We start from the raw sequence: 24,500 nt of genomic DNA, 5'->3' as shown, positions 1-24,500 counted from the left end.
TTCAAGTTTTGAGAGTTTATTGAAATTTTACATCTGAGAACAGAAACTCAACTTATTTACTGCACATACACGTCTGTGGGTTACACTGCACAGCCACTGACCTCTCTGACAGTCCCTCATGCCTTTTCAAAGAGGAAGTTGGAGAAATGAGCACATTTAATTTGATTAAATCGAGAATAAAGTCTTTTATCTGCAAGAATCTAAAACTCGGAAACCGATCCCTCCTCTGATTTCAGCGATTGCACTGCCTCTAGAGGCGAATAGCAGAACAAATCAAAGAACAGTAGAGCCTCAAATTAGATACATGTTATATCATTAAAAAACAAGGTTCTGTTAAACTACATACTGCAACTAGTGCAGGTGATTGTCCATGTTCTCACTGTAGAAGTATATAAAACAGGAGCTACTCTAACAATGATTATAATAAAATGACAGTTGTATAAAATTGCATTGCATAGAATAGCCATCAAGGATGTAAACAATTGAAGTCATTGGGTTAGCCTCGTGACATGAGAGTAAAAGCTACTACATTTTATGACCAACATTTGGTTTGGAGGAGAGATGTGATTTTTCTACACAAACACTACACAAATATTTGGTTCATTACATTAATCTGGCCTTTAAGAGTTCCGTGGCCAATGCAAGTTCAGTTGAGTGTGGGGTCTACTAGAACCATTAATATATTCACGGTACTGTAATGCATTTAGGACATCAATATCAGCCAAAGTCAAAAAGATAGAAAGAAAACGAAAAACAATGCCTTAGTGTTGGAATTCACTCAAAGTCTGCAAGGAATACTGGCTTCCTGAAGACCCTGGAACCCCCACAACATACTCAGCTTTATTCAGAAAATGTATGTTTTCAATATATATAATGCGGACGGGTACCACAGGCCTTATTGACTGCATTCAAATAAGAGCATGTGCACCAAAATCTGCAAATATTCTACCTACACTAAGTGATTACTGTATATTGCTTAAAATAAGAGACCCATAAACAATTCTCAACAAAGTTGTACAGCTTCACTTGTACGCAGTCAAAAAGATTTTTTTAATATTTTAAAAGCTTTAATTTTACAGTTACGTAAAATAAAATAAAACCTCCTTGTATGACTGCAGCCTTTATATGACATTCATGTGCCTTTTTTTACATAAAAAACAAAGCATCACTGTTACACAAGTGAACTTTCCATGAATGTCTAGACACAAAACCTTTTGTGTTCTTTTACTGATGGCCCCTTTCTCTGTCTCATGTCTTCACTTTTTGCTGCGGTAGTGTGCCGCCACCACCAGGTAGCTGTCGGGGGTCAAGTCCTTGATGTTGGGGGACTTGTTGCTGACAGGAGACATCTTGCCCTCCACCCGGGAGAATTGAAGCGTGCGGCACGGGTCGTGCTTCAGCAGGTAGCTCTCAAAGGTCTCCCAGCCTCCGCCGACACGCACCATCACGTGCTTGTTGTGCAGCATCTGCAGAGAAAAACAGGATTATGGCATCTCCTCTGATGTCGCTGTGTGTCAAAGGAAAGCTTTGAATGGTGCACTGAGCTCTCTCTTCTGCAGGACTAATGCCATTTCCCTGATTGACACAGTGGGCTGAAGTTGAATGAACAGTTAAGCATGGCTTTGATGAGGCCTCGGACTGGATGATGTCCCTGGAGGGAAGCGTTCTAAAATCTCCTTCCACCCTAATGCCTTGTTGAACAGGCTGAGGCTGACACACACAAGACTGGTAAGACACGTGTCACTGTTTGATTTCTGGAGTTAAATAATAAACAGGACAAAGGTACTAATTCTAAGCTGGTGTACTGTTTACCAAGTTCACCAGCTAAAGTCAGAACATATAGCACTAATCAAATCTGATTCTTGAATATCAATATTTTGCAGGATTTAATCATAAATTTGAAATTGTTAAAACTGACCTCCACAATAATTCATGATAGTCCAAACAGTAATATATGATATATTTAAAATGTGCATGATATCTCAGCTGAAGCACAGTGGTGCAGGGACAGAGGTACTTGCTTGGTTAGAAAATACATTTCATCACTAAATAGCACCAAACCTGAAAACATTATCCTCTGCTTAACCACAGAATTCTAAGCAGAATTTTTTCCATCATTAAATCTGCAACGTTTGCTTCAAAATGATGCCACCTGCCGCACCAGGGCACATTCTCAAGGTTGGCTACCATGGCAACGTCAGCCATTATAAGAAAGAGAAGAAGAAATGAAAGGCTCGGGTATATTGGACGCTCAGACTCTTACATTCCCCAGAGGCCGCACACATAAAACATGACTGCCTCACTATGGAGCCCGATCAGCCCATCCTCATTAAGACATCATTACACCTCTACTAACACAAGCTTGTTTACTGAACACCAGAGTAAGCAGGTCATTATAAAGGTCTCCAAGACATTATATTTGTCCTTAACAGCACAATCAGGAGGATCATGATTCAGACAAATTCCAGACTAAATCATTTGATAAAAAGGGTAAACTACCTCGTGAGACCGTCACCTCGGTCTGGCCAGATATGATCCTTCCTGCCCTGCAGCGCCATAACATGCAACATTTATAAGCCTCTTAAAAGAATCAATCTAGAGGGCAGTGGAGGGGCACTGCTTCCAATCACCACCGCCAGGCCTTCAGGCTTTGTGACTGTGGTTTTAATGGACCTGTGTGATGATGCTGAGCAGTTTCTATCAAGCCACTTTTGGGGCGAGACCCTAACCAGGGCCTTTCCTCTCCTCAGTAACCCAGAGCAGAGGCAGGGGCCCGGGGCTGAGCTGCGACAGCACTTCTCACAAACACTGCGAGGATACTCTGGCCCCTTGTTGGAGCTACAACCACCTCATTTATTCTCGGAGCTGAGAAGGTCAGCCTCTCAGGCTGTACAGATTATTGTGAGGTAGAGTCTCACATGTGCTGCATGCCGCTGTTGTCCTCGCTAGTGTCTGGTCTTTGTGTATTCATGCCAGTTCAGTGGAAACAGTTACTGGAGGGTGGGGGTAAAACTATTTGAGGAATTTTAATTAAAGGATCTTCTCAGTGAAGAGATCAGACTCAGAGGAAGAGGGAAGGAGGTTTAACAGTCGCTTTCGGCTTAAGCAAATGATGTATCTCACATACTGAAACTGTGACTAATGCACACGTGCTGATACACACGGAATTCTGGTGTAAGTCTCTGCATATGACATCTATCTATTGTGTCTGTCTGTGCTGTAGGAATCCCTCCGCCGTTGCTCTCTTCTGTCTATTTGTTTATTAGCGAGGGTAATTTAGGGTTATGTCTGCATGTTATGCTATCTTTCCCGTGATCTGGAATTCAGTTCCCAGTAACTGTGTAAACTCATCAGAGCGGCTTTTATATCAATGTTTGGAAATGTCTCATTGCATAGATGAACACAGATATATTTCTCCGGAAATATGTAATTGTGATAAAGATATATGATATGAGGACACTCCAGACTTTTGGCTCTGCCTGTACATATTTCTAATTGTATGAATTGTGTTATTATTTTTCGAGTCTCTCTACTTATGTGTTAATCAACAATTTCACTTGACAACTTTTTTTTCTTGTGTACTTTTAGATTTTAACTGCAAGTCCATTATACTTTTAATACTTTGTACATACTCTAATTGTGTAAAATTCACAAATCGGTTTTTATATTAACTTGCACATGTATCCATTATGTTCCATTAATTTTTATAAGGTAAAGGATGTGAATACTCTCCTATTATTGCTCTAATGTCCTAACAGCTGATCCTGAGTACATGCAAACATGATGCCATATTAAACTGTGATGTTACAAAAATTCACCCTGATAAAGAGCATCTTCTCCCCAACACAGTATCAACCCTGTTACTGTCTCTCTACACATAATTTATTTGATTTAAGGTTCACGTCAGGGGTTTAAATCCCTTCAAAGCGGATGTATGACAGCCTGCACTGTGAGCTTCTCGCCACTTGTCCTTGGTTGCTCAGCAACACAATGTAGACTAAAGCATGCAATTACTAAAACCCACATGAGTACAAATAATAATGTTTTCAATTAGATTATTATTTTTCTCACAAATATTTTAAAGCAGCTTTGTTCCTCCACACTTCACACTCATTTTGATTAAATTTCATTTGGTTGAGGTTTAACATCAGTAGTTGTAATATAATGTGCTGACAGCAGAGGACATCCAAGAGTAAACTCTGCTTTGCACATCCTTAACATACCATCAGCATGAATCAATTCACATTCTTTGAGGTGTGAATCCTGGTTGTGGGTTGCCAAGTAACCAGGATCCCAAGGGGGGCGATGCTACATCTCTAATCTGCGTTAGCCGCCATTTATCTCTCTTTCTCTCTCCCTCTACTCCAAAGTCGGGTAACGCTTCTTGGGCTGATAGATTCAGTGTGATAATAAGATGAGAATGCAGCAGCCAGTGTTGGGAGGATTATTACTTGGCAAAAAATATTTCCCAAGTAATAACTTGGTCATCACATCATATGGAAATGTGTGGCTCCTACTTTCCTTTTATGGCCAGTCAGCCACATTATGTTTGGCTGAAGATGGACATTGTCGGAATACCATTACCAGTAAATGAGACCTCACAGCAAAGACCGGGCTCTCCAGACACAATGGATGATTCATTGCAGAGCCGGCTCTAAGTGTCAACTTACTGCCATATGCTGTGTGAGAGGAGTTTGCACTGCAGTGTGAGATCTCTTTGTTGTCGGCCCTAAACTCATTTGAAAACTAATAGAATGGATGAAATGACATTAGCAAACATATAAACTCAAACTGCAGATTTCCAGAGTCCATGTTTTCAAAATCTATTTGCAGAATAGATACTGGCACTTTTTAATTTTTTCCCCCCATTTTGTTAGATTTTATATTTTTACTTCACAGCTTTCAATTATTGTAGTGTACTTATGCTGCATTTGCATTTGCGCTAAATATATTTGCGATGCAGCACAAAGGTGGTGCATACTTGGTCTATAACCAATCAAACAGAACATGAAGTACACCTGTGGAAACATTATCCAGAGTCGTAGGAAAGAGCAGTTAGAATGTGACATAATGTTTAAGTAGAGATTTTTAAGTCCTCCACAGGAGACAGTGGTTTTATCAGCAAAAAGTACCTGAAGCATCAAAAATAATACTCATTAAGTTTGTCAAGAGTTTGCATGTTCTGCCACTCTTCTGTGTGTCTGTGTGGGTTTTCTTTGGCTTCCTCCCACAGTCCAAAGACATGCAGACTGGGGTTCAGAGACTCTAAACTGACTGGGATATGAGTATGAATGGTTGTTTGTATCTGAATGTTTGTCCTGTGATATGCTGGCAACATGTCCAAAGTGGAACCTGCCTCTTACCCAATGTCAGCAGAGATCGGCTCCAGCTCCCCCTTTAAAGGATGAGGGGTATAGTAGTACTGCAGCACTGACCAATAATGACACTTCTACAGCACTAAGAAAAATGTTTTGGAGTAAACAGCACAACTTTTGCCTGAAATGTTGTGAAAAACAAGTAGCATACAACTGAGGAACTTAACTTAAGTACAAGTACCTCAAAAAAGCACAGTAGATGAGCATAATACTCAGTTACTAAATATTCTCAGTTGACACAAAATATAAAATCTGAGTACTCTGTGTTTTCCCTCTTAATAATCATGTCGTTCTCTGTATTTATTCTTTATTATTTCACTAACACTCCTCCTTTTGTCTCCGATAATAATGTCAGTACACTTGACACCATTCACAACTGAAACCAGAACATTCATCAGCTTCAGCCTGTAGCAACTTCAAACGCCCAATTTAACATTTCGAATGGGGCTCAGGTAATCTGGAACTCAGCTCCCACTAACTCTGCAAACTCAGGATTTTATAATAACTGTGTTAGGAAATTCCTCACTGCTGAGTTTTAAAACCGTTCAACAATGTTGTGGATTTGAACTTCAACAGATGAGCACAGTTATTTTTCTTCTGAAATGTGTTGTTATAGTTGTGATGAAGATATATGACAAGAGGATACTCCAGACATTTGGCTTTTTGGCTCTTTCTGCACATATTTTCTGATTGTAAGAATTCCCTTGTGTGCTAATATATTTTAGACTTCTCTTTATATTTCATTTTCATGTGATTTTATACAAATAAATGAACACAAAAATACTCAGATTTATTACCACGTTAGTCTCCAAAACAATAAAATGCTGCTTACACGTTAATCGATAATAAAACACAAGTACCATTTTTCTGAATGAACACTTTTACATTCAAACTGCGAGTGTATTATACAGAATATACTTTTCCCTGTTTTCCCTGTCTAAAATCTTGTTTTTTATTATGTTTGATATTTTTTCCATTATGGTATAAGTTTTATGAGATAAATGCCTTTAAATACTAAACCAAATGGCCCGTAAACCCAGTTGTTTCCTAACAGCAGATTCTGGATATAAAGTCATATAATAGAGTAATGTTATGAAATACTCACTCGGATAAAGAGCATCTTCTCCCCAACACGGTATCGACCCTGCGACTGTCTTTCTACACAGAATTTATTTGGACACCTGCAGGGGGGGTCATCAGCGATATTTCTTACCTGTAACACAAACAAAGACAAAACTCGTCACAGATGTTTCCCCTCTGAGATTAAAAACAAGCGGTGAAGTAGGCTGACTTACGGCATCATCCAACAGCTTCCCTGTGCTTTTCTTGCTGGACGTCACTTTGGGAGGAGTCGGGGATGCAGAGGGAGAAGGTGAAGGAGAGGAAGCAGGAGATGGAGGGAGGGGCTGAGTAGGAGATGAAGGTGATGGAGGAGATAGAGGCGCTTTCTCTTCTTGCTCAATCTCTTTCTCCAGTTTTATTAGGCCCGGAGGCTCCACGTTGTACCTAGATTAGGAAACAAGAAGCATCCGTAAATGTAGAATAATACAAAATCTTTACCAGGATAGCATTCAGTAGAACGCATACCTCTGTCAATGAAAATGAAACCACATTTAAATTCATCTGGTTTAATTTAGATTAACAGTGCGCTCATATTCACACAATCCACACACTCACAAACATCAGTCCTCGTTTTTTTCATCAAGATCCATCAATTATTATCTGAGAAATCAAGGAGATTCATGGATAAACTGAAATAAATAAAGACAAATACCGTGATGATATCCGCCCCAACTCTAAAAGACAGAGGCACACCTCTCGTGGCTGCTTGTGAAGAACTGCAACAAGAGATAAAGTGTCAGCATCAGGTTCTTATCATTATAAAGACATTGTATGATATCTGTTACAAGGTGATGAATGAGAATGCGGGTGTGATGAAAAGACAAAGACGTAGACTCATAAACTTCATGCATTCAAATGTTCTCCTCTGTAATCCTGTTAATCCCAAATCATATATGCATAGATCAAATATGGGATGTACACATAGGCTTGAGGTGCATATCCACACGTCGCTAACTATTTGACCACACAGTGAGTGGATACAAGATGTATGACACATGTGACACACCACACCATGCATGATAGCAAACCTGGTGTTGTTACACCTACTGCTGAACTGATAAATCCATCCAGAGAAAGACAGGTGTGAAGAAAGAGAGAGAGAGAGAAAGCAAGAGGGATGATGTCAGCTGTTACTGTTCTCTAGTGTTTTCACAACATTTTATATTTAAAGTACACATTGCATTTGCATTTGCAGGAGCGGTGTTGACAGCTTGGTGAGTGTAATTTGGCCTTCGGAGATGATTTACATAGTTTAAATTGCCAAGAGATGGTCGACCAGGCATTAGTCAGGAATCGAATATTTGAGGTATTTCAGTTGCGGGCAGGGTCACATACTGTACATGGGATTTTTCAGTCCAGACATAACTGCAAACACATTTCAGAGATTTTAGAAATCCTTGCAATAGAGAGACATAGATAACAAACTGAGAGCATGAATGAGGAAGAGAGCAACATGGCCCATGAGATGAGGGAAACATTTGCATAGCGTTGGCCTACTTTCCCCACTAGCTCACACCCTTCTCTCTGTGTGTGCTCCCTTTGTTTTGCTCCAGACATTTTGTGCATGGGCGCAGTTTTCAAGACCCGCTTGTCCTCATCACCAGGTCGAGCTCCCAGCAGACCACTGCCCTTGTGAGTCAGATGATTGGAAGGAGCCGAGGCAGGGCCTGAAGATGTGAGTCCTCTGAGTCACAACAAGGAAACAGCTCAACCCGTATGCACCTGCACAATCCAGCCTTTCGCTGGAGGAAGAAATCTGAGTCCGATGCCCTGGCAGTGCCACTGACAGCCAAAGACGGAAAGTGTGGAGTGACAGTTAAAGTCTGTTTATCCTATACACTTCTGGTGTTATGATGTTTACGGAAGGGGAAAAAAGCAGACTCACCTAAATCCTCCGACTCAAACAGACACATTTCACCAACTCCAATCTCACGACACCAGGCCAGGAAGTTAGCTGTGTTGTCCCGTGCAAAGAAAGAGCCAGAGGGCGCACTCCGCCGACATGGTATCCTCCGATAGGGAATACACTGTGGCAGAGATAAAGGTTAGTAGATGAATAACCCTCAAAAATGAACCTATGGAATGGAGAGTGTCCTCCAACTTTGTGTTTGACAAAGATCCATACGTTTCCATCATAACACTGATCCACAAACTCTTTATCTACACTGATTTCTTCTCCATCTGCTGGGGCTCTGGTTTCACATCAGGATCAAGGACCATTTTTCATACAGATCAATATGGGAGATGGCGGTTTAGAAACCCCCCAGCTACTTTACCAGGCCTTCTGTGATTTGGGATCAAATGACAAGCTTATGGGTTTCAGCCCCCACACGGTCTGCTCGCAGAGATTTATGCTCCTTCCTGTGGTTTTATACAGGATATGTGCGTCTGTGCTATGAGAAAGGTGCAATGAGCTCATGCTGGAATTATGCAGGCTTTTCAGGGTATTTCCTTTTCTTTTCCAGGCTCGACTTTTGACTTTTTTTTTCTGGGATCCTTTCTGTAGTTGAATTATACTTTGCATTCCAGGAGAAATAATCTCTAACAATCATAATGACATGTTTTCATTTCTGTGGTGCCTCATTGAATTATCTGCAACTCTACATGTCTGATAATGGCACAGGAGGTCCTCGAACCTTTGGATGACAGGGACTCGGAATAAGGATAAGGAAGAGGAGGAAGATTAAAAACCTTGTTGATTATCTATAACTGACAAATTCTCAACACTATAAAAGTTGTTTTTGGAACATATAGGTGAATTTTATAACCACTAGTGCAGGGCCCATTCTAAAACTGCCTGGACTGTTCTCTTTCATTATGCTATGTGAGTCCTCCTCAAACAGTTCTACAGTATACTATAACTTTTTATTGTTTGTGTGCTTGAGTTTTTTTTTTTAAAACAGTCTATATGCAGAGTGAAGTTAGAAAACATTGTGTTCATCCTACCTGGTTTATCTGCAGTGAAGATTTTACTATCAATATTTAGCATTTCGACAATTTCTGTCTGTTAATTTTCAGACCCAAGTTCACAACTTTCCAAAACGAAACCTCTGCAATTTAGCTCATTAAGCATTGCAGCAACAAAATGAATGTTGTACAGGAAGTCATTCTATGAAGTTTGTTGTCATGATGGAAATTTAGCATTCGTGACAGCCCTGAATGTCTGTCAGTTCCATATAGTAAAATACAAATAATCAAATCATCAAAATGATCTGGCGGCGATTTTGACCTGCGGTTTGATCCAGGCAGGCAGGCAGGCAGATATTTATAGAATTAGTAGGATGTCTGAACAGAGCCATGTTTTATTTTCCATCTTTGTGCTACTCTAAGATAATCAGCCAGTAGTTGAAGCAATAGGTTGAGATTGGTGTCATTCTTCTCATCCAACTCTCTGCCTGAAAGTGAAAAATGCTTTAAATATTAACAGTATGGTAATAAATACTACAGCTGATGAGATGCTTGAATTGAAGTTGGCACATGGCCGACATATGACAGCTCCTTTCATCTGTAGTTGATATTGATTGATGTAAACACGTGGGAAGATGTGTGAGAGACAACATCTACAGTGTGATATCACTTAGATCACTTCGTCCCATTGCACACACCACATCAACTTATAATGGGACTTGAGCGCACATGGAAGTGTTCTTTAAAGTGGACCACTACAGCCAGCGAGGGCCGTGATGAGCTGATAAAGGATCAGCTTTTTGTCTCGAATTATAAACCTTGACATGTCATAAGATGTGTTACAGCATATCGGGAATTAAATACCATGACAAGAACAAAGGGCAATAAATCACAAGTGCAATAAAACATTATAACGTAGCTATTGTTTGATTTTAAAAACCTGAGTTGTGTCTCAGGCGTCCTGCTCTCTTGATCCCAGGATCAATAGGCTCCTCTATTTCAGTAGCTTCTCTGACGTCCCACGGTCATTGACCTCAAGTATTTCCTCACATCTGTGCTGCTGCACTCACACTGCGATCAGGAGACCCGATGTCATCAGCACAGTCATGCCTCCGTGCAAACATCAACAACTCTCACTGAACAGTAACAGAGAAGAAGAGGAAGAGTCTTTTGCTTCTTTTCCTCCATCTGAACAGAAAAACGATTTAATCAATCCCACCGAGCATCCCGTCATCAGAGACTAGCTCAGTGTGTACATGTACCTAAGTACACTTTGTTACTGTACTCTAGTACATTTTTCATGGATTTATCCTTTAGATTTATTTTCAGGTACTTTTGACTTTAACCACTACATATATTGGCAAATATCTGTACTTTCTACTCCACTATATTTAAAAAAAAACACTGAGTTACGGCTTCATATTGTTTTTATATATTTTACAAAGTAAGAAATAACAAGAGGGGAATCGGTCCACTGATCCAATCAGAGCAGGGAGGTAACATTAGACCCCGCCTTCTGCAGCAGTCGTCACCACTGAGACACAGCCATAATGATGTAATAGATCATTACATTAGGAAATAGGCTACACTCAGCTAGTACTTTAACTTCAAATACTTTAGGAATATTTAAATACAAGTACTTACTTTTACTCAAGAAAAGTACTTTCACTTAGTTACTTAGTAGTAATAGTGTCTATTTATTGGAACTTTGTAATACATTTTTGCATACTACCAACTGCAGATGCTAAACAAATCCAACAAATGTTCTTGTTTACAGGATAATGACTTTGTCACATTAACAGAGGTTAAAGCTCAGGTTGGTAATCCTGGAAGAGTTACCTAGAGCAGGCTACACATTAAAAATAAGCAAACAATACACCCGACCTCCTCCCATCAGTCCTTGTACACAGCCTGACAACTGCTAGTAGCCAACTTTTCCGAATGAAATGATTGGTCTCGTTTATCATTGTCCTTTGAGGCCCACTGGCTTAGACAACTTAATTTATTGATGGCAATTTAGACATAAAGAGAATTTCAACAAATGAGATGAAAACATATTCTTTTTATTTCTTAATTCTAATGAAGCCACATTTTACTCTTAAGCCCTGTGAAAAGCTTTACAAAATTCATGCTTTTCCAAATGCTTTCAACAGGATGCATCCCAGACTTGAAAATAAATGTAAGAACATTTTAACATTATTCCTCAGAAATACTCAAAGTTGTCTCGCAGTAGCCCTGAAACTAATACAATCTTAGGATTTGAACCCTTATTATTTGTTTCCTTGATCACTGACCCAGTGAAATACACATTTTCACTGATTGCTTGGGTTAAATGACAGATAACCACTTGCAAAGTTATCCTTTAATCTTCCCAATTTAATAAACCCTCACTCAAGCCTCAAAAGAAATCAACGTTCAATGTGGTTCTGCCAAATCTCACAGGGGATGTGGGGCCCCATCAGTTAATGTGTCCTTGCCAGGCTCACTTTTTTCTTTTTTTGCCCCGCTGAAGGCTGCGGGCCCCATCCCCCATCCCACCTTTGAGCACTGCTTTCTAAAATTGTGGCGGTCTAAGTAAAGTGGGGATTCACGGTTGCTGCTGAGTTGATGAAACCAATGTGACGCACACGGTGGAAAACAAATGCTGAAGACCATTTTTAATTACCATCAAGAGGTTATGATACTGACATTTCTTTGGGAAGAGAATACAGGAGCTTGTAGTGCTCTACTGATATAGTCTCAGTGATCGTCAATTAAACTTCAGTACTGTTGCCTTCATGCTGCTGGTACCAATAAATGATATACCACGACATGGAAAAGGATTCTAAGTAGGGATTTGTGTTAACAACATTAAAAAAAAGATGTATTACAGTCTGGATTTCACACATTTATAATAAAAAAGATATTTCTTGATGATAAAGTGGCAGTGATTGTCAGTCAGTCTGATCGAAACTTTAAATTCCGTCTGACTGATGTTTCCCTCTGAAACAATTTTCTGTCAAATCATTCAAGCTGAAAGTCTCAGAACACTTTCAGCCCAGATTTGTCTTCAACACATCACTTTTCACATTTCACTGTGTCTGTTATCACGCCAGACTACTGTAATCCTCTGGTTTCTCTTTACCTTTGCGTTGCCAAGGGCAGGCAGGTCTCCGTTACTTTGCCTGAACTTCTCCTGCAGTGTCTCAGCCAGCTGGCACAACAGGAAGCCATTGTCTAAGCGATCCATGAAGCTCTCGACGGTGATTTCCAGACCTGACCAGGGAAACACATAAAGAAAGCAGAGTCCAGCACCATGAATTCATCATAAAAGTGCTCATGTGAAAAATATATACTGTATAAGGAAATAAAATATAATCTCCAGCCTGTTTCCCGATTGAAGCTGAACCTGATGTTGTTGACTTTCACAAACCGCAGATTGAGCTTGGCTAACGCTGCTGGGTTCGGGCAGCTCTTCAGAGACCAAGTGTTCAACTTTTATATTAAGATTTGGGGGAATCTAGGGGGGATTTTCTGGGAAAACACCATGAGGTGGCAGTCATACCTACATATGAAAACTCAGCGTCTGCTCATACATAGTAATGCATCATTATACTGCACAGTTGCACAGATAGATTGGTGATCAACATGTGGTGTCCAGTTGACTGACTTCCAGAGGACCATTCTTTCTTAGTTAGATCACCATGAAATAGGAGGTGGTGGCAGGGGGGTGTCTGTGGAAAGAAACCGGAGAGATTTTTTTTTTCATCCCTTTTCTGTTTCTTATAGGAGGAGGGGTCTGGGGGTTCGACATATAATGAGTTCCAAATGTTGTAAATGAGCCCAGAAAAAAAAAGAGAGAGAGATTGAAATCTTGAGAAATACTCAGTGAGCTCTCGTCTTATATGCTCATACTCTCCCTCGCTTCTCTGTTTGAGGGAAATATATTCCAGAGGGCTCTCAGGGAAATATTTAAACTCATATACTCCTATGAATCTGAGTCCCTTCGACCTCGCTGCTTAACAACAATGACTCATCGGTATATTCAAGCTTCCACCTCCCACTCAATCAGCAGACTCATCCTTACACCAGGCAGCTCCTCCCATCTGAAACTGTAAACCCTAATCTGCATATCAACGCTTCCCCCTCAGAATTACTGAGAAAACAGCATATGGCCTAAACCAACAAACTAGTGTGTTCACTGCTTGTCCTTTCTGAAGCCTCCACACCCTTGATCCCTCACCACAGCAGACCACAGGTTTCCAGCTCATCTGGTTCCAGTGCAAACACACACTTGACTGCCAGAGATAACAAGGAAGATAATGAAGTTGTGTTAAGTTGTTCGCAAATAGACAGGAGTCCGTCTCAGGAACTTAATTGGCTTTCAGTTAGTTTGATAAATGTCTGCTGGAGCGCATACACACAGTCTGCAGAATGTCTAATAACTCCCAGTTACGAGGTGAACAATTTGAAACACAGGCCCAAAGAGAAAAGAGAAAAATGAGGCAGTAGAGTACCACTCCTCGTAAAAGTCTAAATGGTTTTTGATAAATCTTAAAATAAATCTCCTCTTGGAAAATCAGTGTGAAATCGATTAATTCTTGCATCGTAACAGTTTGCCGGAGGTATTCGAATGATGCAACAGTTAAACCTGACACTAGCATATTTTAGAGCAATGGTTACCTATACCATTTCTGCCTTAGCGACTTTTTTTTCAAGATCTTAAAGGGATAGTTCACAGAAAAAGGAAAATTCAGTCATTATCTACTCACCACTGTGCTGATGGAGGGGTGGGTGAAGTGTCCGCAAAACACTTTTAGAGTTTTAGGAGTCTCCAAAACAGTTTTATGGACTCAAACACTTCACCCACCCATCCATCGGCATAGTGGTGAGTATATGATTGAATTTACATTTTTTGGTGAACTATCCCTTTAAATGAAGCAGCGTATTTCTCCCATCACAGGGTGGATGCCTAAAAGTTGTGATTTCTCAAAGAGATTTTTCTATACACAGACATTTTCACTTGAATTATCCATCTACTAATTTAAAAAATCTATCTGTATGTGCCTCAAATATCTTGAGAACTGTTTACCTGATTGGTTTCACACTTGGCATGTCTATTGATAAAGGTCCAAGGAAATGCGATGTCAAGTTTGGTGCAATTTGGACACATGATAGGTTTTATCTTAATACATTTTGAATAAACAGGCAACATGCATTCTGTAGCTTGCATGCATGCTATCACAACAGCACCTTCACGACAATGGCAATGACAACTGAATCTGCAGTTTGGGTCCTGCAGACTGAGTCAAGCTACACTGAACTTTGAATTAACAGGTGAACTGCTCTTGGCAGTGGCGAAATGTCATAAACAAGCAGTCAGTCTTTACTTGCAGCTCAATCACTGCAGGTCACATTTACAGTTTCAGAAAGAAAACAACAACCACCATTACCAGAGACCAAGCAAATAGCCCTTTCCAAGCAGGCTGGTTTAGAACAGGCACTAGTATTGTCAGGTATTGTTCATACCTGCCCAACAGTTAAAAAAGGAGTCAGATCGCATCTGCAGACTGGATCATGCAATTGTTATGTGACTCCACTTTTGAATAAATGCACTACACAGGTTTATATATTACACAAAAACAATCTTACACAAATATTCTGCTGATGCTCCCCCCTCTGCTTATTCTCCACCACTAGATATGCAGCTTTCAAGAGCTGTTAATGATCCCCATTATTCAATTAAGGCAAATCCATGGAAGAGTGTGCGACCATGGAAACAGGTTCACACATTCGAGTGCTTTAAAATAGTTTGTAATGAGGTTCAGATTGATTCCGGGTCCCTGCAGAGGTGTTTGCATCAGCAAAACCAGTTCAATTACTGTTCAAGATAAGGAATGGGCAGGATTGATGTGAAGAAGTTATATATAAGATGGGGTTCCGAATAAATCAGCAACAACACCAGCAAAGTTATTGGTTTACTTCAAAGTTGCTGCTATCAGAGATAGTAATGCAAAAATACTTCAAAATATGAATGAGTACGATTTGATTTCTTTAACTCTAACTGACTTGTGTAACTATAACATGTACGAAAAGTAAACATTTCAAAAAGCTGTTGGCTAAATAGTAATGATTCTGTTCTGTCTAGAAAGATGTCCCATAAACTACCACATGTTTCTGACTCATCCTCAGAAAAATAACATCTCTTGATCTCTATGTGCTACAGTGAGCATCACTTACCGAGGATATTAGTGAGCCACAGGGCCAGGTCCTCCTTCATGGGCAGCAGGCTGGCTTCATGTCGACTGGCCAGCCACTGGTGGTACTGCTGCATGTCCGTGAGGCCGGGGCCGATGAGGTGTTTGGGGCTCAGGGAGCTGCACATGGTTCCCTATGGACAGCCTGAGGAAGAAGAGGTGGCACAGTGTAAACCTTCAATGGTATCTACACATAGATACTAGTTTGTTAAGTTATTCCATATTACCTCTGCCAGGGAGGTCATTTTTTTAATCCACCTTTGTTTGTGCCTTTCTTTGTCAGTAGGATCACGCAAACACCTACTGCAACTGACCTATCTAGATGGGTGGGGCCTGACTCAAGGAAGAACCCATTCAATTTTGGAGAGGATCTTCCTTTTATCCCTTCTCATAGGCCCTTTTCCCAGACCCTTGCTCCCAACTCCAAACAGGGACCAACATAAAGTCGGCAGCTTCACTCACTTCTTACTTTGCAGACTGATCGTACAAAACCAATAACCAGCTCCTAAGTTATGATGCAGTGTTAGAAAAGAAACTACCATATACAATTAGGTAATTAGCTCAAGCAGCTGCAACACTAAAAAGCTGCATAAACAGTGATGTATCTGTGAAACTATTATAATATATGATGGAAAAGCTGAATCAAACAGCACTGACATTAGGGCACAATTAGTTAACATTTTAAACTTTTTCTTCATTCACACTAGTGTTTCTACTCTCTACTCCCATTTATGATCAAAGTGAATCAACATGATAATATCCCTCAATAACAGCTGACATCCAGGCCCTTTATTCTCAACAGCAGCAGAAGGGGATCACATGAATATAAGTGAAGAGAGTTGTGAGTGCATTTGTTCTCTTGGCCAAATCATGGTGTGGTTTACAGTCCAGCTGATGATATGAGACGTTCTCATGGACTCTGACAGCACAGAGACAAGAGAAAGCTTTTATGGAAGCCATCAGGTCTTCCGTTCAACAAATACCGCACACAAACAAAGAGCTCCTTCAGATTACACTGCTTCCTATATGAGACAGACCATTATAAACGTCTAAATCAGTCTAATGCATTAAACACTGCAGCAGGACTTAGGTTATGGAGCTGGAGATTGATATCAATATTAAGAGCAACATTTAACAGCTACTTACTGCCTGTAAAATGAAGTCATTGAGTAAATGAGACATTCCTCACAGTCTTTTCCTATATCACGCTACAGCACGCCAAGTGTTCCCCTGCATGAGCTTTAATGTGAAAACCGTTCACATCCCAGTCCAGTGTCACTCCATTAATCTGAGACCAGCGAGCGACTGAAAAAACAACTGGGCACCAGATGTAAGACCTGAGCAAAGCAACAACACACATCAACTGCTCAGTAGCTAATAGTCACAGTTTAAAAGTGTCAGTGCTGTGATTACTGTGTCTCTACACACTGATGTGCTAAGTCTGGTGGTGCAGAGAGAAGTGACAAAGTCAAGGGTTTGCATCATAAAGACTGAGGACTTTCTTTACTCAAGACTTGCATTGTCGTGTTTTTAGGGGACTTTATTTTGAAAATGAAGGACAAGAAAATAACCTAAAATGATCAAAATCAGATTTTCTGTGCTTTTATAGTTATTGATGGAGCAGATCCTTAAATGTTCTGCCTTAAGAACATCACTGTGGGTGAATGATCCTTTACTTTGTAAGAAGACACTGCAAAAGTTATTCAAAGTTTAAATCATTAGTTTTGTCATTTCAATAACACCTCTTCATGTTATATAAATTGCAATGGAATGTAAGTGTGAAGTCCATACAGTCCCTATACTGTCCTGTCTTCACTTTCATTAAAGACTACAAGATGACAGATGGATGATATGACTGATGGTGTTATATTCTGCTACATTCATCCTGTGTGTTTGTTATATTTAGTGGTTGCATTGAAACAATGTTATCTGCAGCCTGGACACAAGCAGGAACATCTTACTCACCATGGTAGGCAAATAGCAACAGGACATTTGATGCAAATTACAAGAGGAGCTTAATCCAACAAGGAAGTGAAGCTGCAACGAACAATTAGTTCACAGTGAGATGTCTGAAAATGTCCTCTGAATACCGAGGCGGTGTAACACAATGCAAGGAATCTGACCTTTAAGGCAGTGAAACATTTCAAGGTCCCACCGGAGCTGGCTGTAACTAAATCACACCGCAGTGCAATACTGGACATCAGGACCTTGATGTCCGACCAAGGTTGTGCTTTCTTCCTGAAGACAAGAGCTAGTTGTGTACAAACACTAATCTCTGGAGCTCAGCAGTTGCACACAGGTGCAACATTCCCATGTCCGCTGTGGTGCAGGCTGACAGACAGAACGGGGGAGCTTGTACAAATTCTCACGTCTCAAAGTACAAGACCCATTCATAAGAGACACACATTGGTGATGTGTATTTGAATAAAAACAATGGTGTTTGACATGCATGTTGATGGGGTACATTGTAAAATCATATTGTTTCCTAGCCCAATGAAGAAATTGATGTATTTTATCTGTTTTAACTCACAGCTTTTAATACACTGCATATTTTAAAGATTCACTCTCTAATGAAAAACATGTGTCTCCATGTTTTGAATTTTTTCAGATAAACGACTCCTTTGTGGGTTGGGAAATTTCTTCGACTTCTTAAACTGAACAATTGTCCCAAAGCTGGAAATGGAACATTTTTCATCATCAAGCATTTGAATTCATTGTTTAAATATATATTTTACATAAACTACATATTGTTTCTGCTCATCTGGCTCTGAAGTATACAGACTTGTACATTTATCTTTATGTAAACTTGAATCTATAGTAGAAAAGTATTCTTCTCCACCATGAACATCCTGCCGGGATTCCCCAACATATTTCCCAGGGAAGAGTCTTAAAAGAAACAACCAGCTGTTATTAAACATACTCAATTCCTATCACCACACTGTAGCCTGACCTCTTCAACTTCAGCCCATAAACAGCACCAGCACTCTGGCTTGTTCTGCTGAACTTGCTGCCTCTTCAACTTCTGGTATTTCCAAAAGTTGACTTTGGAGGATGACATTCAAAAAAGGAACAGATAACCCTCCTAGCTCAGGGATATCCATATACATAAATATATATAATCTCAGACAGAGGGGCCTCATGACTTCAGCGAAGCAGTCACAACATGCCACAGTCGGCTGCAGATCCCTCCAGGAAAGGCACACGGTGGGAATTTTGACTGCTGGATCGCATCAATTAGAAAAACAACAAGAGTGGCTCTGTCCTGCTAACCCTCATAGACCTTCATGCCTTTCTCCTGCATGACAGTAAACTGATCTGGAGCCTGACTTGTCTACTTAAACAAGATGACTTATAGCGTGTCTATACTGCAAATAAATACTGTGTATGCTGTGTATGCTGTGAGTGAGTGTTGCGTTCAGGTATCAGCAGCTGAACAACGTATCCTTCAGAAAACATTAAATATTCCTCAGTATGATCGCACACAGAAAACAACAAAAAAGCCTACAACACAAGGCTTGTTTATATATACACAATCTAATTTCACACATTCCAAAAAACGTGCTACTTCTGCAGTAAATACTCAACTGTGATACTAATTTAATTTAGATTTAATCATTTTATAACATAAAAAGTTGCCTCAAGCCACAAATTAAAGATCCCTGTGTAGTAAACATTCAGCATTTTAAGAACACACAGGAATTCAGACTTACTTGTGTGATAACTTGCTTTTGGACTGCCTTGCATCTGCCTCAGAATTACATTTCCATTTACTACTGCAATAAGATTTTTAAAGCTGTCTCCTCCTTTTACAACTGCCACAACATGAAAACAACCACAACAGACATGTCAGCATTCTGGAAATAGGATCAAGGGCTGGATGTCTGATGAGTTATGACTGAGATCCAGCCATGCAGGCACACACTAATTAAAAACCAATGAAATGACAGAGCTGCAACTGACGAGAAGACCCCAGAGTGGAGATAGTTAAAGATACCTTCAACTTATTTTAAGAGGGGAGAAACAATTAAGAGTTTTCAAGTTTCTTGCAAGAAGTGTTCATTGAGCCCCAACAGAAGAGGACATTATTCTGAAAAAATAATTTTTAAATGTTTATCTTAGTTGCACCCAGAGCACTAATCCAGAACATGCATATAAGTCTGGCATTCATTTGTCAGCATAAGAAAGCAGCAAATGCGTCTCGTGAGTCGACAAAATGCTTCACGTGTGTGTGCCTGTTTGTGTGTTTGTGAGTGTGTGTCTGTTGTGTGTTTGTGAGTGTGTGTGCTCACCCTGAGGGTTCAGCTCGCTGGTGTGCACCTTCCTCTCTCTCTCTCTGGTCCTCTGAGCTGCAGGATCCCTGTGTTCATGCTCCTCGCTGCGGTGCATCGACCCACAGGTTACTCTCCAAAACACTGAGCCACTGTGAACCGGGGAGGTCTCTCTCTAACCGCGCGCGTGCACGGGCGTCTGACCGCGCACACACACATGCACACGCATACACACGTAGATGTATATGTGTACACACTGCTGCTGCTGCTGATGATGATGGGAGGGAAGTTCTCTCTAGCACTGCCTCCCTCCTCTCTTCTCTTTTTCCTAATGGGACATTTCTGGATTGAAATCAGCAGATCTGCTCAAAAAACTCAAGTCACATTGATTTAATTGATTTCTTTCTTGTTTTTTAAATGTGCGCACATGTAATCTGATCCCACTACATATAGATCTGAACTGTGTTAAAGAACTGAGTTTGAATCATACAGTCCTGTTTTTGTAATTCAGGATTATTATCATGAAGCAGAAAATCACAGATGCATTTTTGCCCTGTAATATAAGATATATTAGTTAGATATATTATGTAATCATTAGTGGGAAACATTCTATGACAAAAAGTTGGATATATTCTCTAATTTATGTTCTTCTTCTTTGTTTTGTTTATTGCAGGTGGATATATTCTATAATAAAAATTAGATAAAGTCTATGATAATAAGTTGGATACATCCTTTAATATGTTTGATACATTCTATTAGATAAAATAGATACATTTGATAATTGATAATAACTTAAAAAATTTGTGTCAGATACATTCTATAATGATGAGTTGGACACATTCTATAAGAATAAGTTAGACACATTTCAGTATATGTTAGATACATTCTATAAGATTAAGTTGGACAATTACATAAGAATAAGTTAGATGTATTATATTCTATAATTTAAATACATTCTATAATAATAAGTTAGAAACATTCCATTACATGTTCGATACATTCTATAATATTAAGTTGGACACATTCTATAAGAATAACTTAGAGACATATAAGTTAGATACATTCTATAATAGTAAGTTAGATACATTCTCTAATAAGTTAGGTCCATTCTGTAAATAAATTAGATTATGTGATGACTTCAAACATGAATATTACAGAACCAGAAAATAAACAGTTAGTATTGTTTTGTTTCATACCTCTGTTGCACTTACTCGTTCGCTTTTATTTTGAAGTGGACAGTTGAGCACAGCGCTGTACCCTTGACGCATGCGCAGTGGCTGAAGTGACTCAAATCGGCAGCGCGAGAGGAAAGGAGAGAAATAAGTGAGTTTACTTGAACAGTCATGAAGTTGTTCACTGTGGTTGTTCTCATCTAATGAGGTTTTATCAATGTGTCGTATCCACGCTGCGTGGGGCGCCAGCTGTGCACCGACACGTGTTCGTGTCACAGTTTGCTAGCTAAGTTAGTTATGCTAGCTTCTCAGCGGCAGTGGACAGGTTGTATGTGTCTGTCCTCCATAGTGTCCTGTGTCTGTCCTCCTCAGTGTCTGTGCTCCACGGTGTCCCGTGTCTGTCCGGGGGCTGAGCCGTGAAGGCGGAGAGCGCCACATGGAGACGGCTCTGAGAAACCTGTCGAGCTCGGTGGAGCTGCTGGCTGTGGCGGCGCAGAGCGGAGCGGTGGAACAGTGGGATGACCACAGTCTGTCCACAGCCTTTGACTGGGCCCGGTACTGCGAACACCTCTCCTCCAGGTTTCACAACAACCCCGCGGTCAGAGGAGTCATGGAGGAGCGGCTCCAGCTCACGAATGCACGTCTGAGAGCCGCGTTCCCCGGATACACCGAGGTGTCCTTCTCCGACCTGTCCCGGTGCCAGCACCACCTGCTCACCGGGCTGCTGAACAACCCCAAGCTGCCCGTCTCCACCATGAAGCTGCTCTTTGACCGTAACACTGCAGACAGCACACACAGTGGGAGTGTGGATGTGGCCGGCCTCTGCAGCCACATCATTCAGTGCAAGTCTGCCTGTAAAGTCCTGAGTCCTCTCATCCCCCCTTCAGCTGTGGGTGCTGATGCTGAGGTGCAGGGGGGGCTGCTGATGGAGAGGCTGGGTGCTCTGATCAGACAAGGTGGTGAAGCCTGCAGGGCAGAGCACTTTTTAGACTCTGTCCTCCAGGGATGTGAAGGAGCAGCAGCAGCAGAACATTTCTGTCTGGTCATTGCTGCAGCTCTGCTGACAACGACAGACTCAGAAACTGCCTCACAGGATGTTCTCCTGGACTGGCTGCTGAAAAAACACAGCACGCTACAGCACATGTGTTCTGCTCTGCCCAGCACACTTCTTATGGACCTGGTCAAAGAAAACCTGAAATTGAGAGACACATACTGTGATGTGCTAAAGAAGTGGGCCTCTGATATGGAGTACAGCATAAGTGATGGTGAATGGGTTCAGAGCAGAACAAACCCCTCAGTGTCCTTTCAGAAACTGACCGAGCACTTTCAGGCTTTGTTTGAGACGTGTCCCTCTCTGAGGGACGATGTAGAGAAAGAGTTTAATGCTTTGAAGATTTCTGATGGAGACTTTGATGTAAGAGGTCTGAGTGTGTGGGGAGACCTCCTGTCAGAGTTACACAAGTGACTGTCAGTTGTGGGGGGTTTTAAGAGCTGTAAAAGTTAAATGTATATGTCTGTTTATATCCTGATGCTTGGTATTAAACCTCAGTGCATTAAAATATCCCTGATTAGTGAACACTGTCAACAAAGGCTTGTTTAGGGCCACATTCTTCTTTACTTCTGATCAGTTGCTAGTTTAAGTCTAAATGTCTTCAGTGAAGTTCTTGTGTTTAAACATTTAACAATTAAATGTTGGTTAGTTTTGTTAAAAGAAGAAAATTGTTTTGTCAAAAATCTTGTTTATGGTCTTACAGTTTTTTTTTGTTAAGTATAATTCTGGTAACAATGGTTAAGAAGAAGCTCAGGTGTCATATCAGCATTCGTATCGAAACATTTAAGGTGGTACCAATCCCTGTGTTGAACAGTTTTGTTATTTTGGTTTTATACTGTTGGTATTTATAAGTTTATTGGCACTTTTTAAAAAATTTTGAAATATAACCATACACAAACATACACAGAGACATAAGCACAACATATTGGATGCATTTACATGATGGAACAAATTGCAAAAAATTTTAAATCCTCATGTTTGCGAATCTTGTAGGTCTGAAAGTACTTTGTATTGATTCTCCTACTGTGAAATTTAAGCCACGAGCCTTGTGATAATCAAAGTAACTTTTTTAGTCAATACAATTGGATATTTGTTCAGTAGTGTTGGACAGATGGTAGCATCACGTGCTGCTTGTAATCAGCAGCGCCACGTGACCTGACTGAATTAAATTGAGAGTACTTGTCAGGCAGTGATTTGGCACTTGTCAAATTGGTCTCTGGAGATTCAAGGCTACATCATAAATCCCACCTTACCATCATATAATCGAATGATTATAGATGTGTTGTCCTAAAATCATTCTGCTTGTAGTTTTCCACAGTGTGCAGACTACAGACTGAAACTGGTGCAGATCTATGGAGAGAGGCTGTAAAAATGTCAATAAGAAAGCAAAGACACTGTAATCCATTTTACTTTCCTGTACACCTTAAATCATTTTCAGCCTTCAACACCATCTGTTACTATCATCTTTCACCCCTCGATCTGGATGTAAAAAATGTTGATTGGATTAATGCCAGTCATGTGACTCGATTGCCAATTCACACATCTCGGCTTGTGACCTGTGCGTCGGAGCACCACTGTGGCGAGGGATCAATTAGTCAAATCAGGCGTCTTCAATCACACCCTCCACAATAGCTAGTGTGTGTATATGTGTGTGTGACGTAACTCTGGCAGACAGCGGATTAGAGCCCCAGCCGCCGCCTGTGCGGAGGGAAACACCAACACAGCCACAGCTCATTTAACACACCATGAAAGCAATTCACGTAGAGACAGACAAGGGTCACTGAGCAAGGGGCAGCATGTACACAACCAATTTATTTTCAACCAATGAAGAACATATGCAGCAAACTGGATGGAAACCAACTGTGATTGAAGGGATCTCACCTGCTCCTGTGTAATAAATACATGCAAATTCATTTCAGTCACATATTCATCATGTTTATCAGATTTGATTGGAGAATTCAACAATGTGAGAAGAAAGTAAGTGTTTTTTTAAAATTGTATTTTTATTCCACAAACTAATGAGAACCCGTGTTACCAAGCAGCACAATTTAATTTAGGCTTTGACAGATTTTTTTGTTTTCCATTTTGTGTCATCACCTTTTCTTCACAGCCTCACACATGGCAGAGCGGGTGATGTGATGTCATGTGATGATTCAGATGTCTGACTCCAAATGAGAGGCAACAAAAACAAGAGCAACGTGATGTAGTGCAACGCCCGCACTTACTGAAAACACATTCGAAATTATATATTTTATTTGATGAATACCCATGTGTACCCTGATTATAAAGTAAAACCCATTGTTGTCATTGCTGCCCTCTGCTCTTAACCTTCAGGTTAAATTACAGGGTTGTGTTATTGTGTCCCTTCA

General features: G+C 40.4%; 2 protein-coding genes across 5 annotated transcripts; one reads left to right on the top strand and one right to left on the bottom strand.

The window, feature by feature from the left end:
• LOC109624154 (growth arrest-specific protein 2) lies at positions 1-21,254 on the bottom strand. Of its 4 annotated transcripts, none has more exons than XM_069529266.1 (10): positions 21,120-21,254; positions 19,930-20,236; positions 15,624-15,785; positions 12,529-12,659; positions 8,383-8,524; positions 8,220-8,279; positions 7,150-7,213; positions 6,671-6,881; positions 6,481-6,588; positions 1-1,466 (listed from the first exon to the last, which is right to left on the bottom strand). In XM_069529266.1, the coding sequence occupies exons 3-10, from the start codon at positions 15,766-15,768 to the stop codon at positions 1,257-1,259; spliced, it is 1,071 nt and encodes a 356-aa protein (XP_069385367.1). In that variant the 5' UTR covers positions 15,769-15,785; positions 19,930-20,236; positions 21,120-21,254; the 3' UTR covers positions 1-1,256. The 4 variants fall into 4 exon arrangements, with proteins under 4 accessions (XP_069385367.1, XP_069385366.1, XP_019934215.1 ...); XM_069529265.1 differs by having other exon boundaries at positions 21,105-21,242; XM_020078656.2 differs by lacking the exon at positions 8,220-8,279 and having other exon boundaries at positions 21,105-21,233.
• Positions 21,127-22,814, top strand: fancf (FA complementation group F). Its single transcript, XM_020078655.2, has 2 exons — positions 21,127-21,231; positions 21,453-22,814. The coding sequence occupies exon 2, from the start codon at positions 21,517-21,519 to the stop codon at positions 22,543-22,545; it is 1,029 nt and encodes a 342-aa protein (XP_019934214.2). The 5' UTR covers positions 21,127-21,231; positions 21,453-21,516; the 3' UTR covers positions 22,546-22,814.
• Positions 22,815-24,500: the final 1,686 nt, after the last annotated feature.

Source organism: Paralichthys olivaceus, chromosome 7 (genome assembly GCF_024713975.1).
Source record: "Paralichthys olivaceus isolate ysfri-2021 chromosome 7, ASM2471397v2, whole genome shotgun sequence".
Taxonomy (NCBI): domain Eukaryota; kingdom Metazoa; phylum Chordata; class Actinopteri; order Pleuronectiformes; family Paralichthyidae; genus Paralichthys; species Paralichthys olivaceus.
This window is presented reverse-complemented; position numbering and strand designations above follow the sequence as displayed.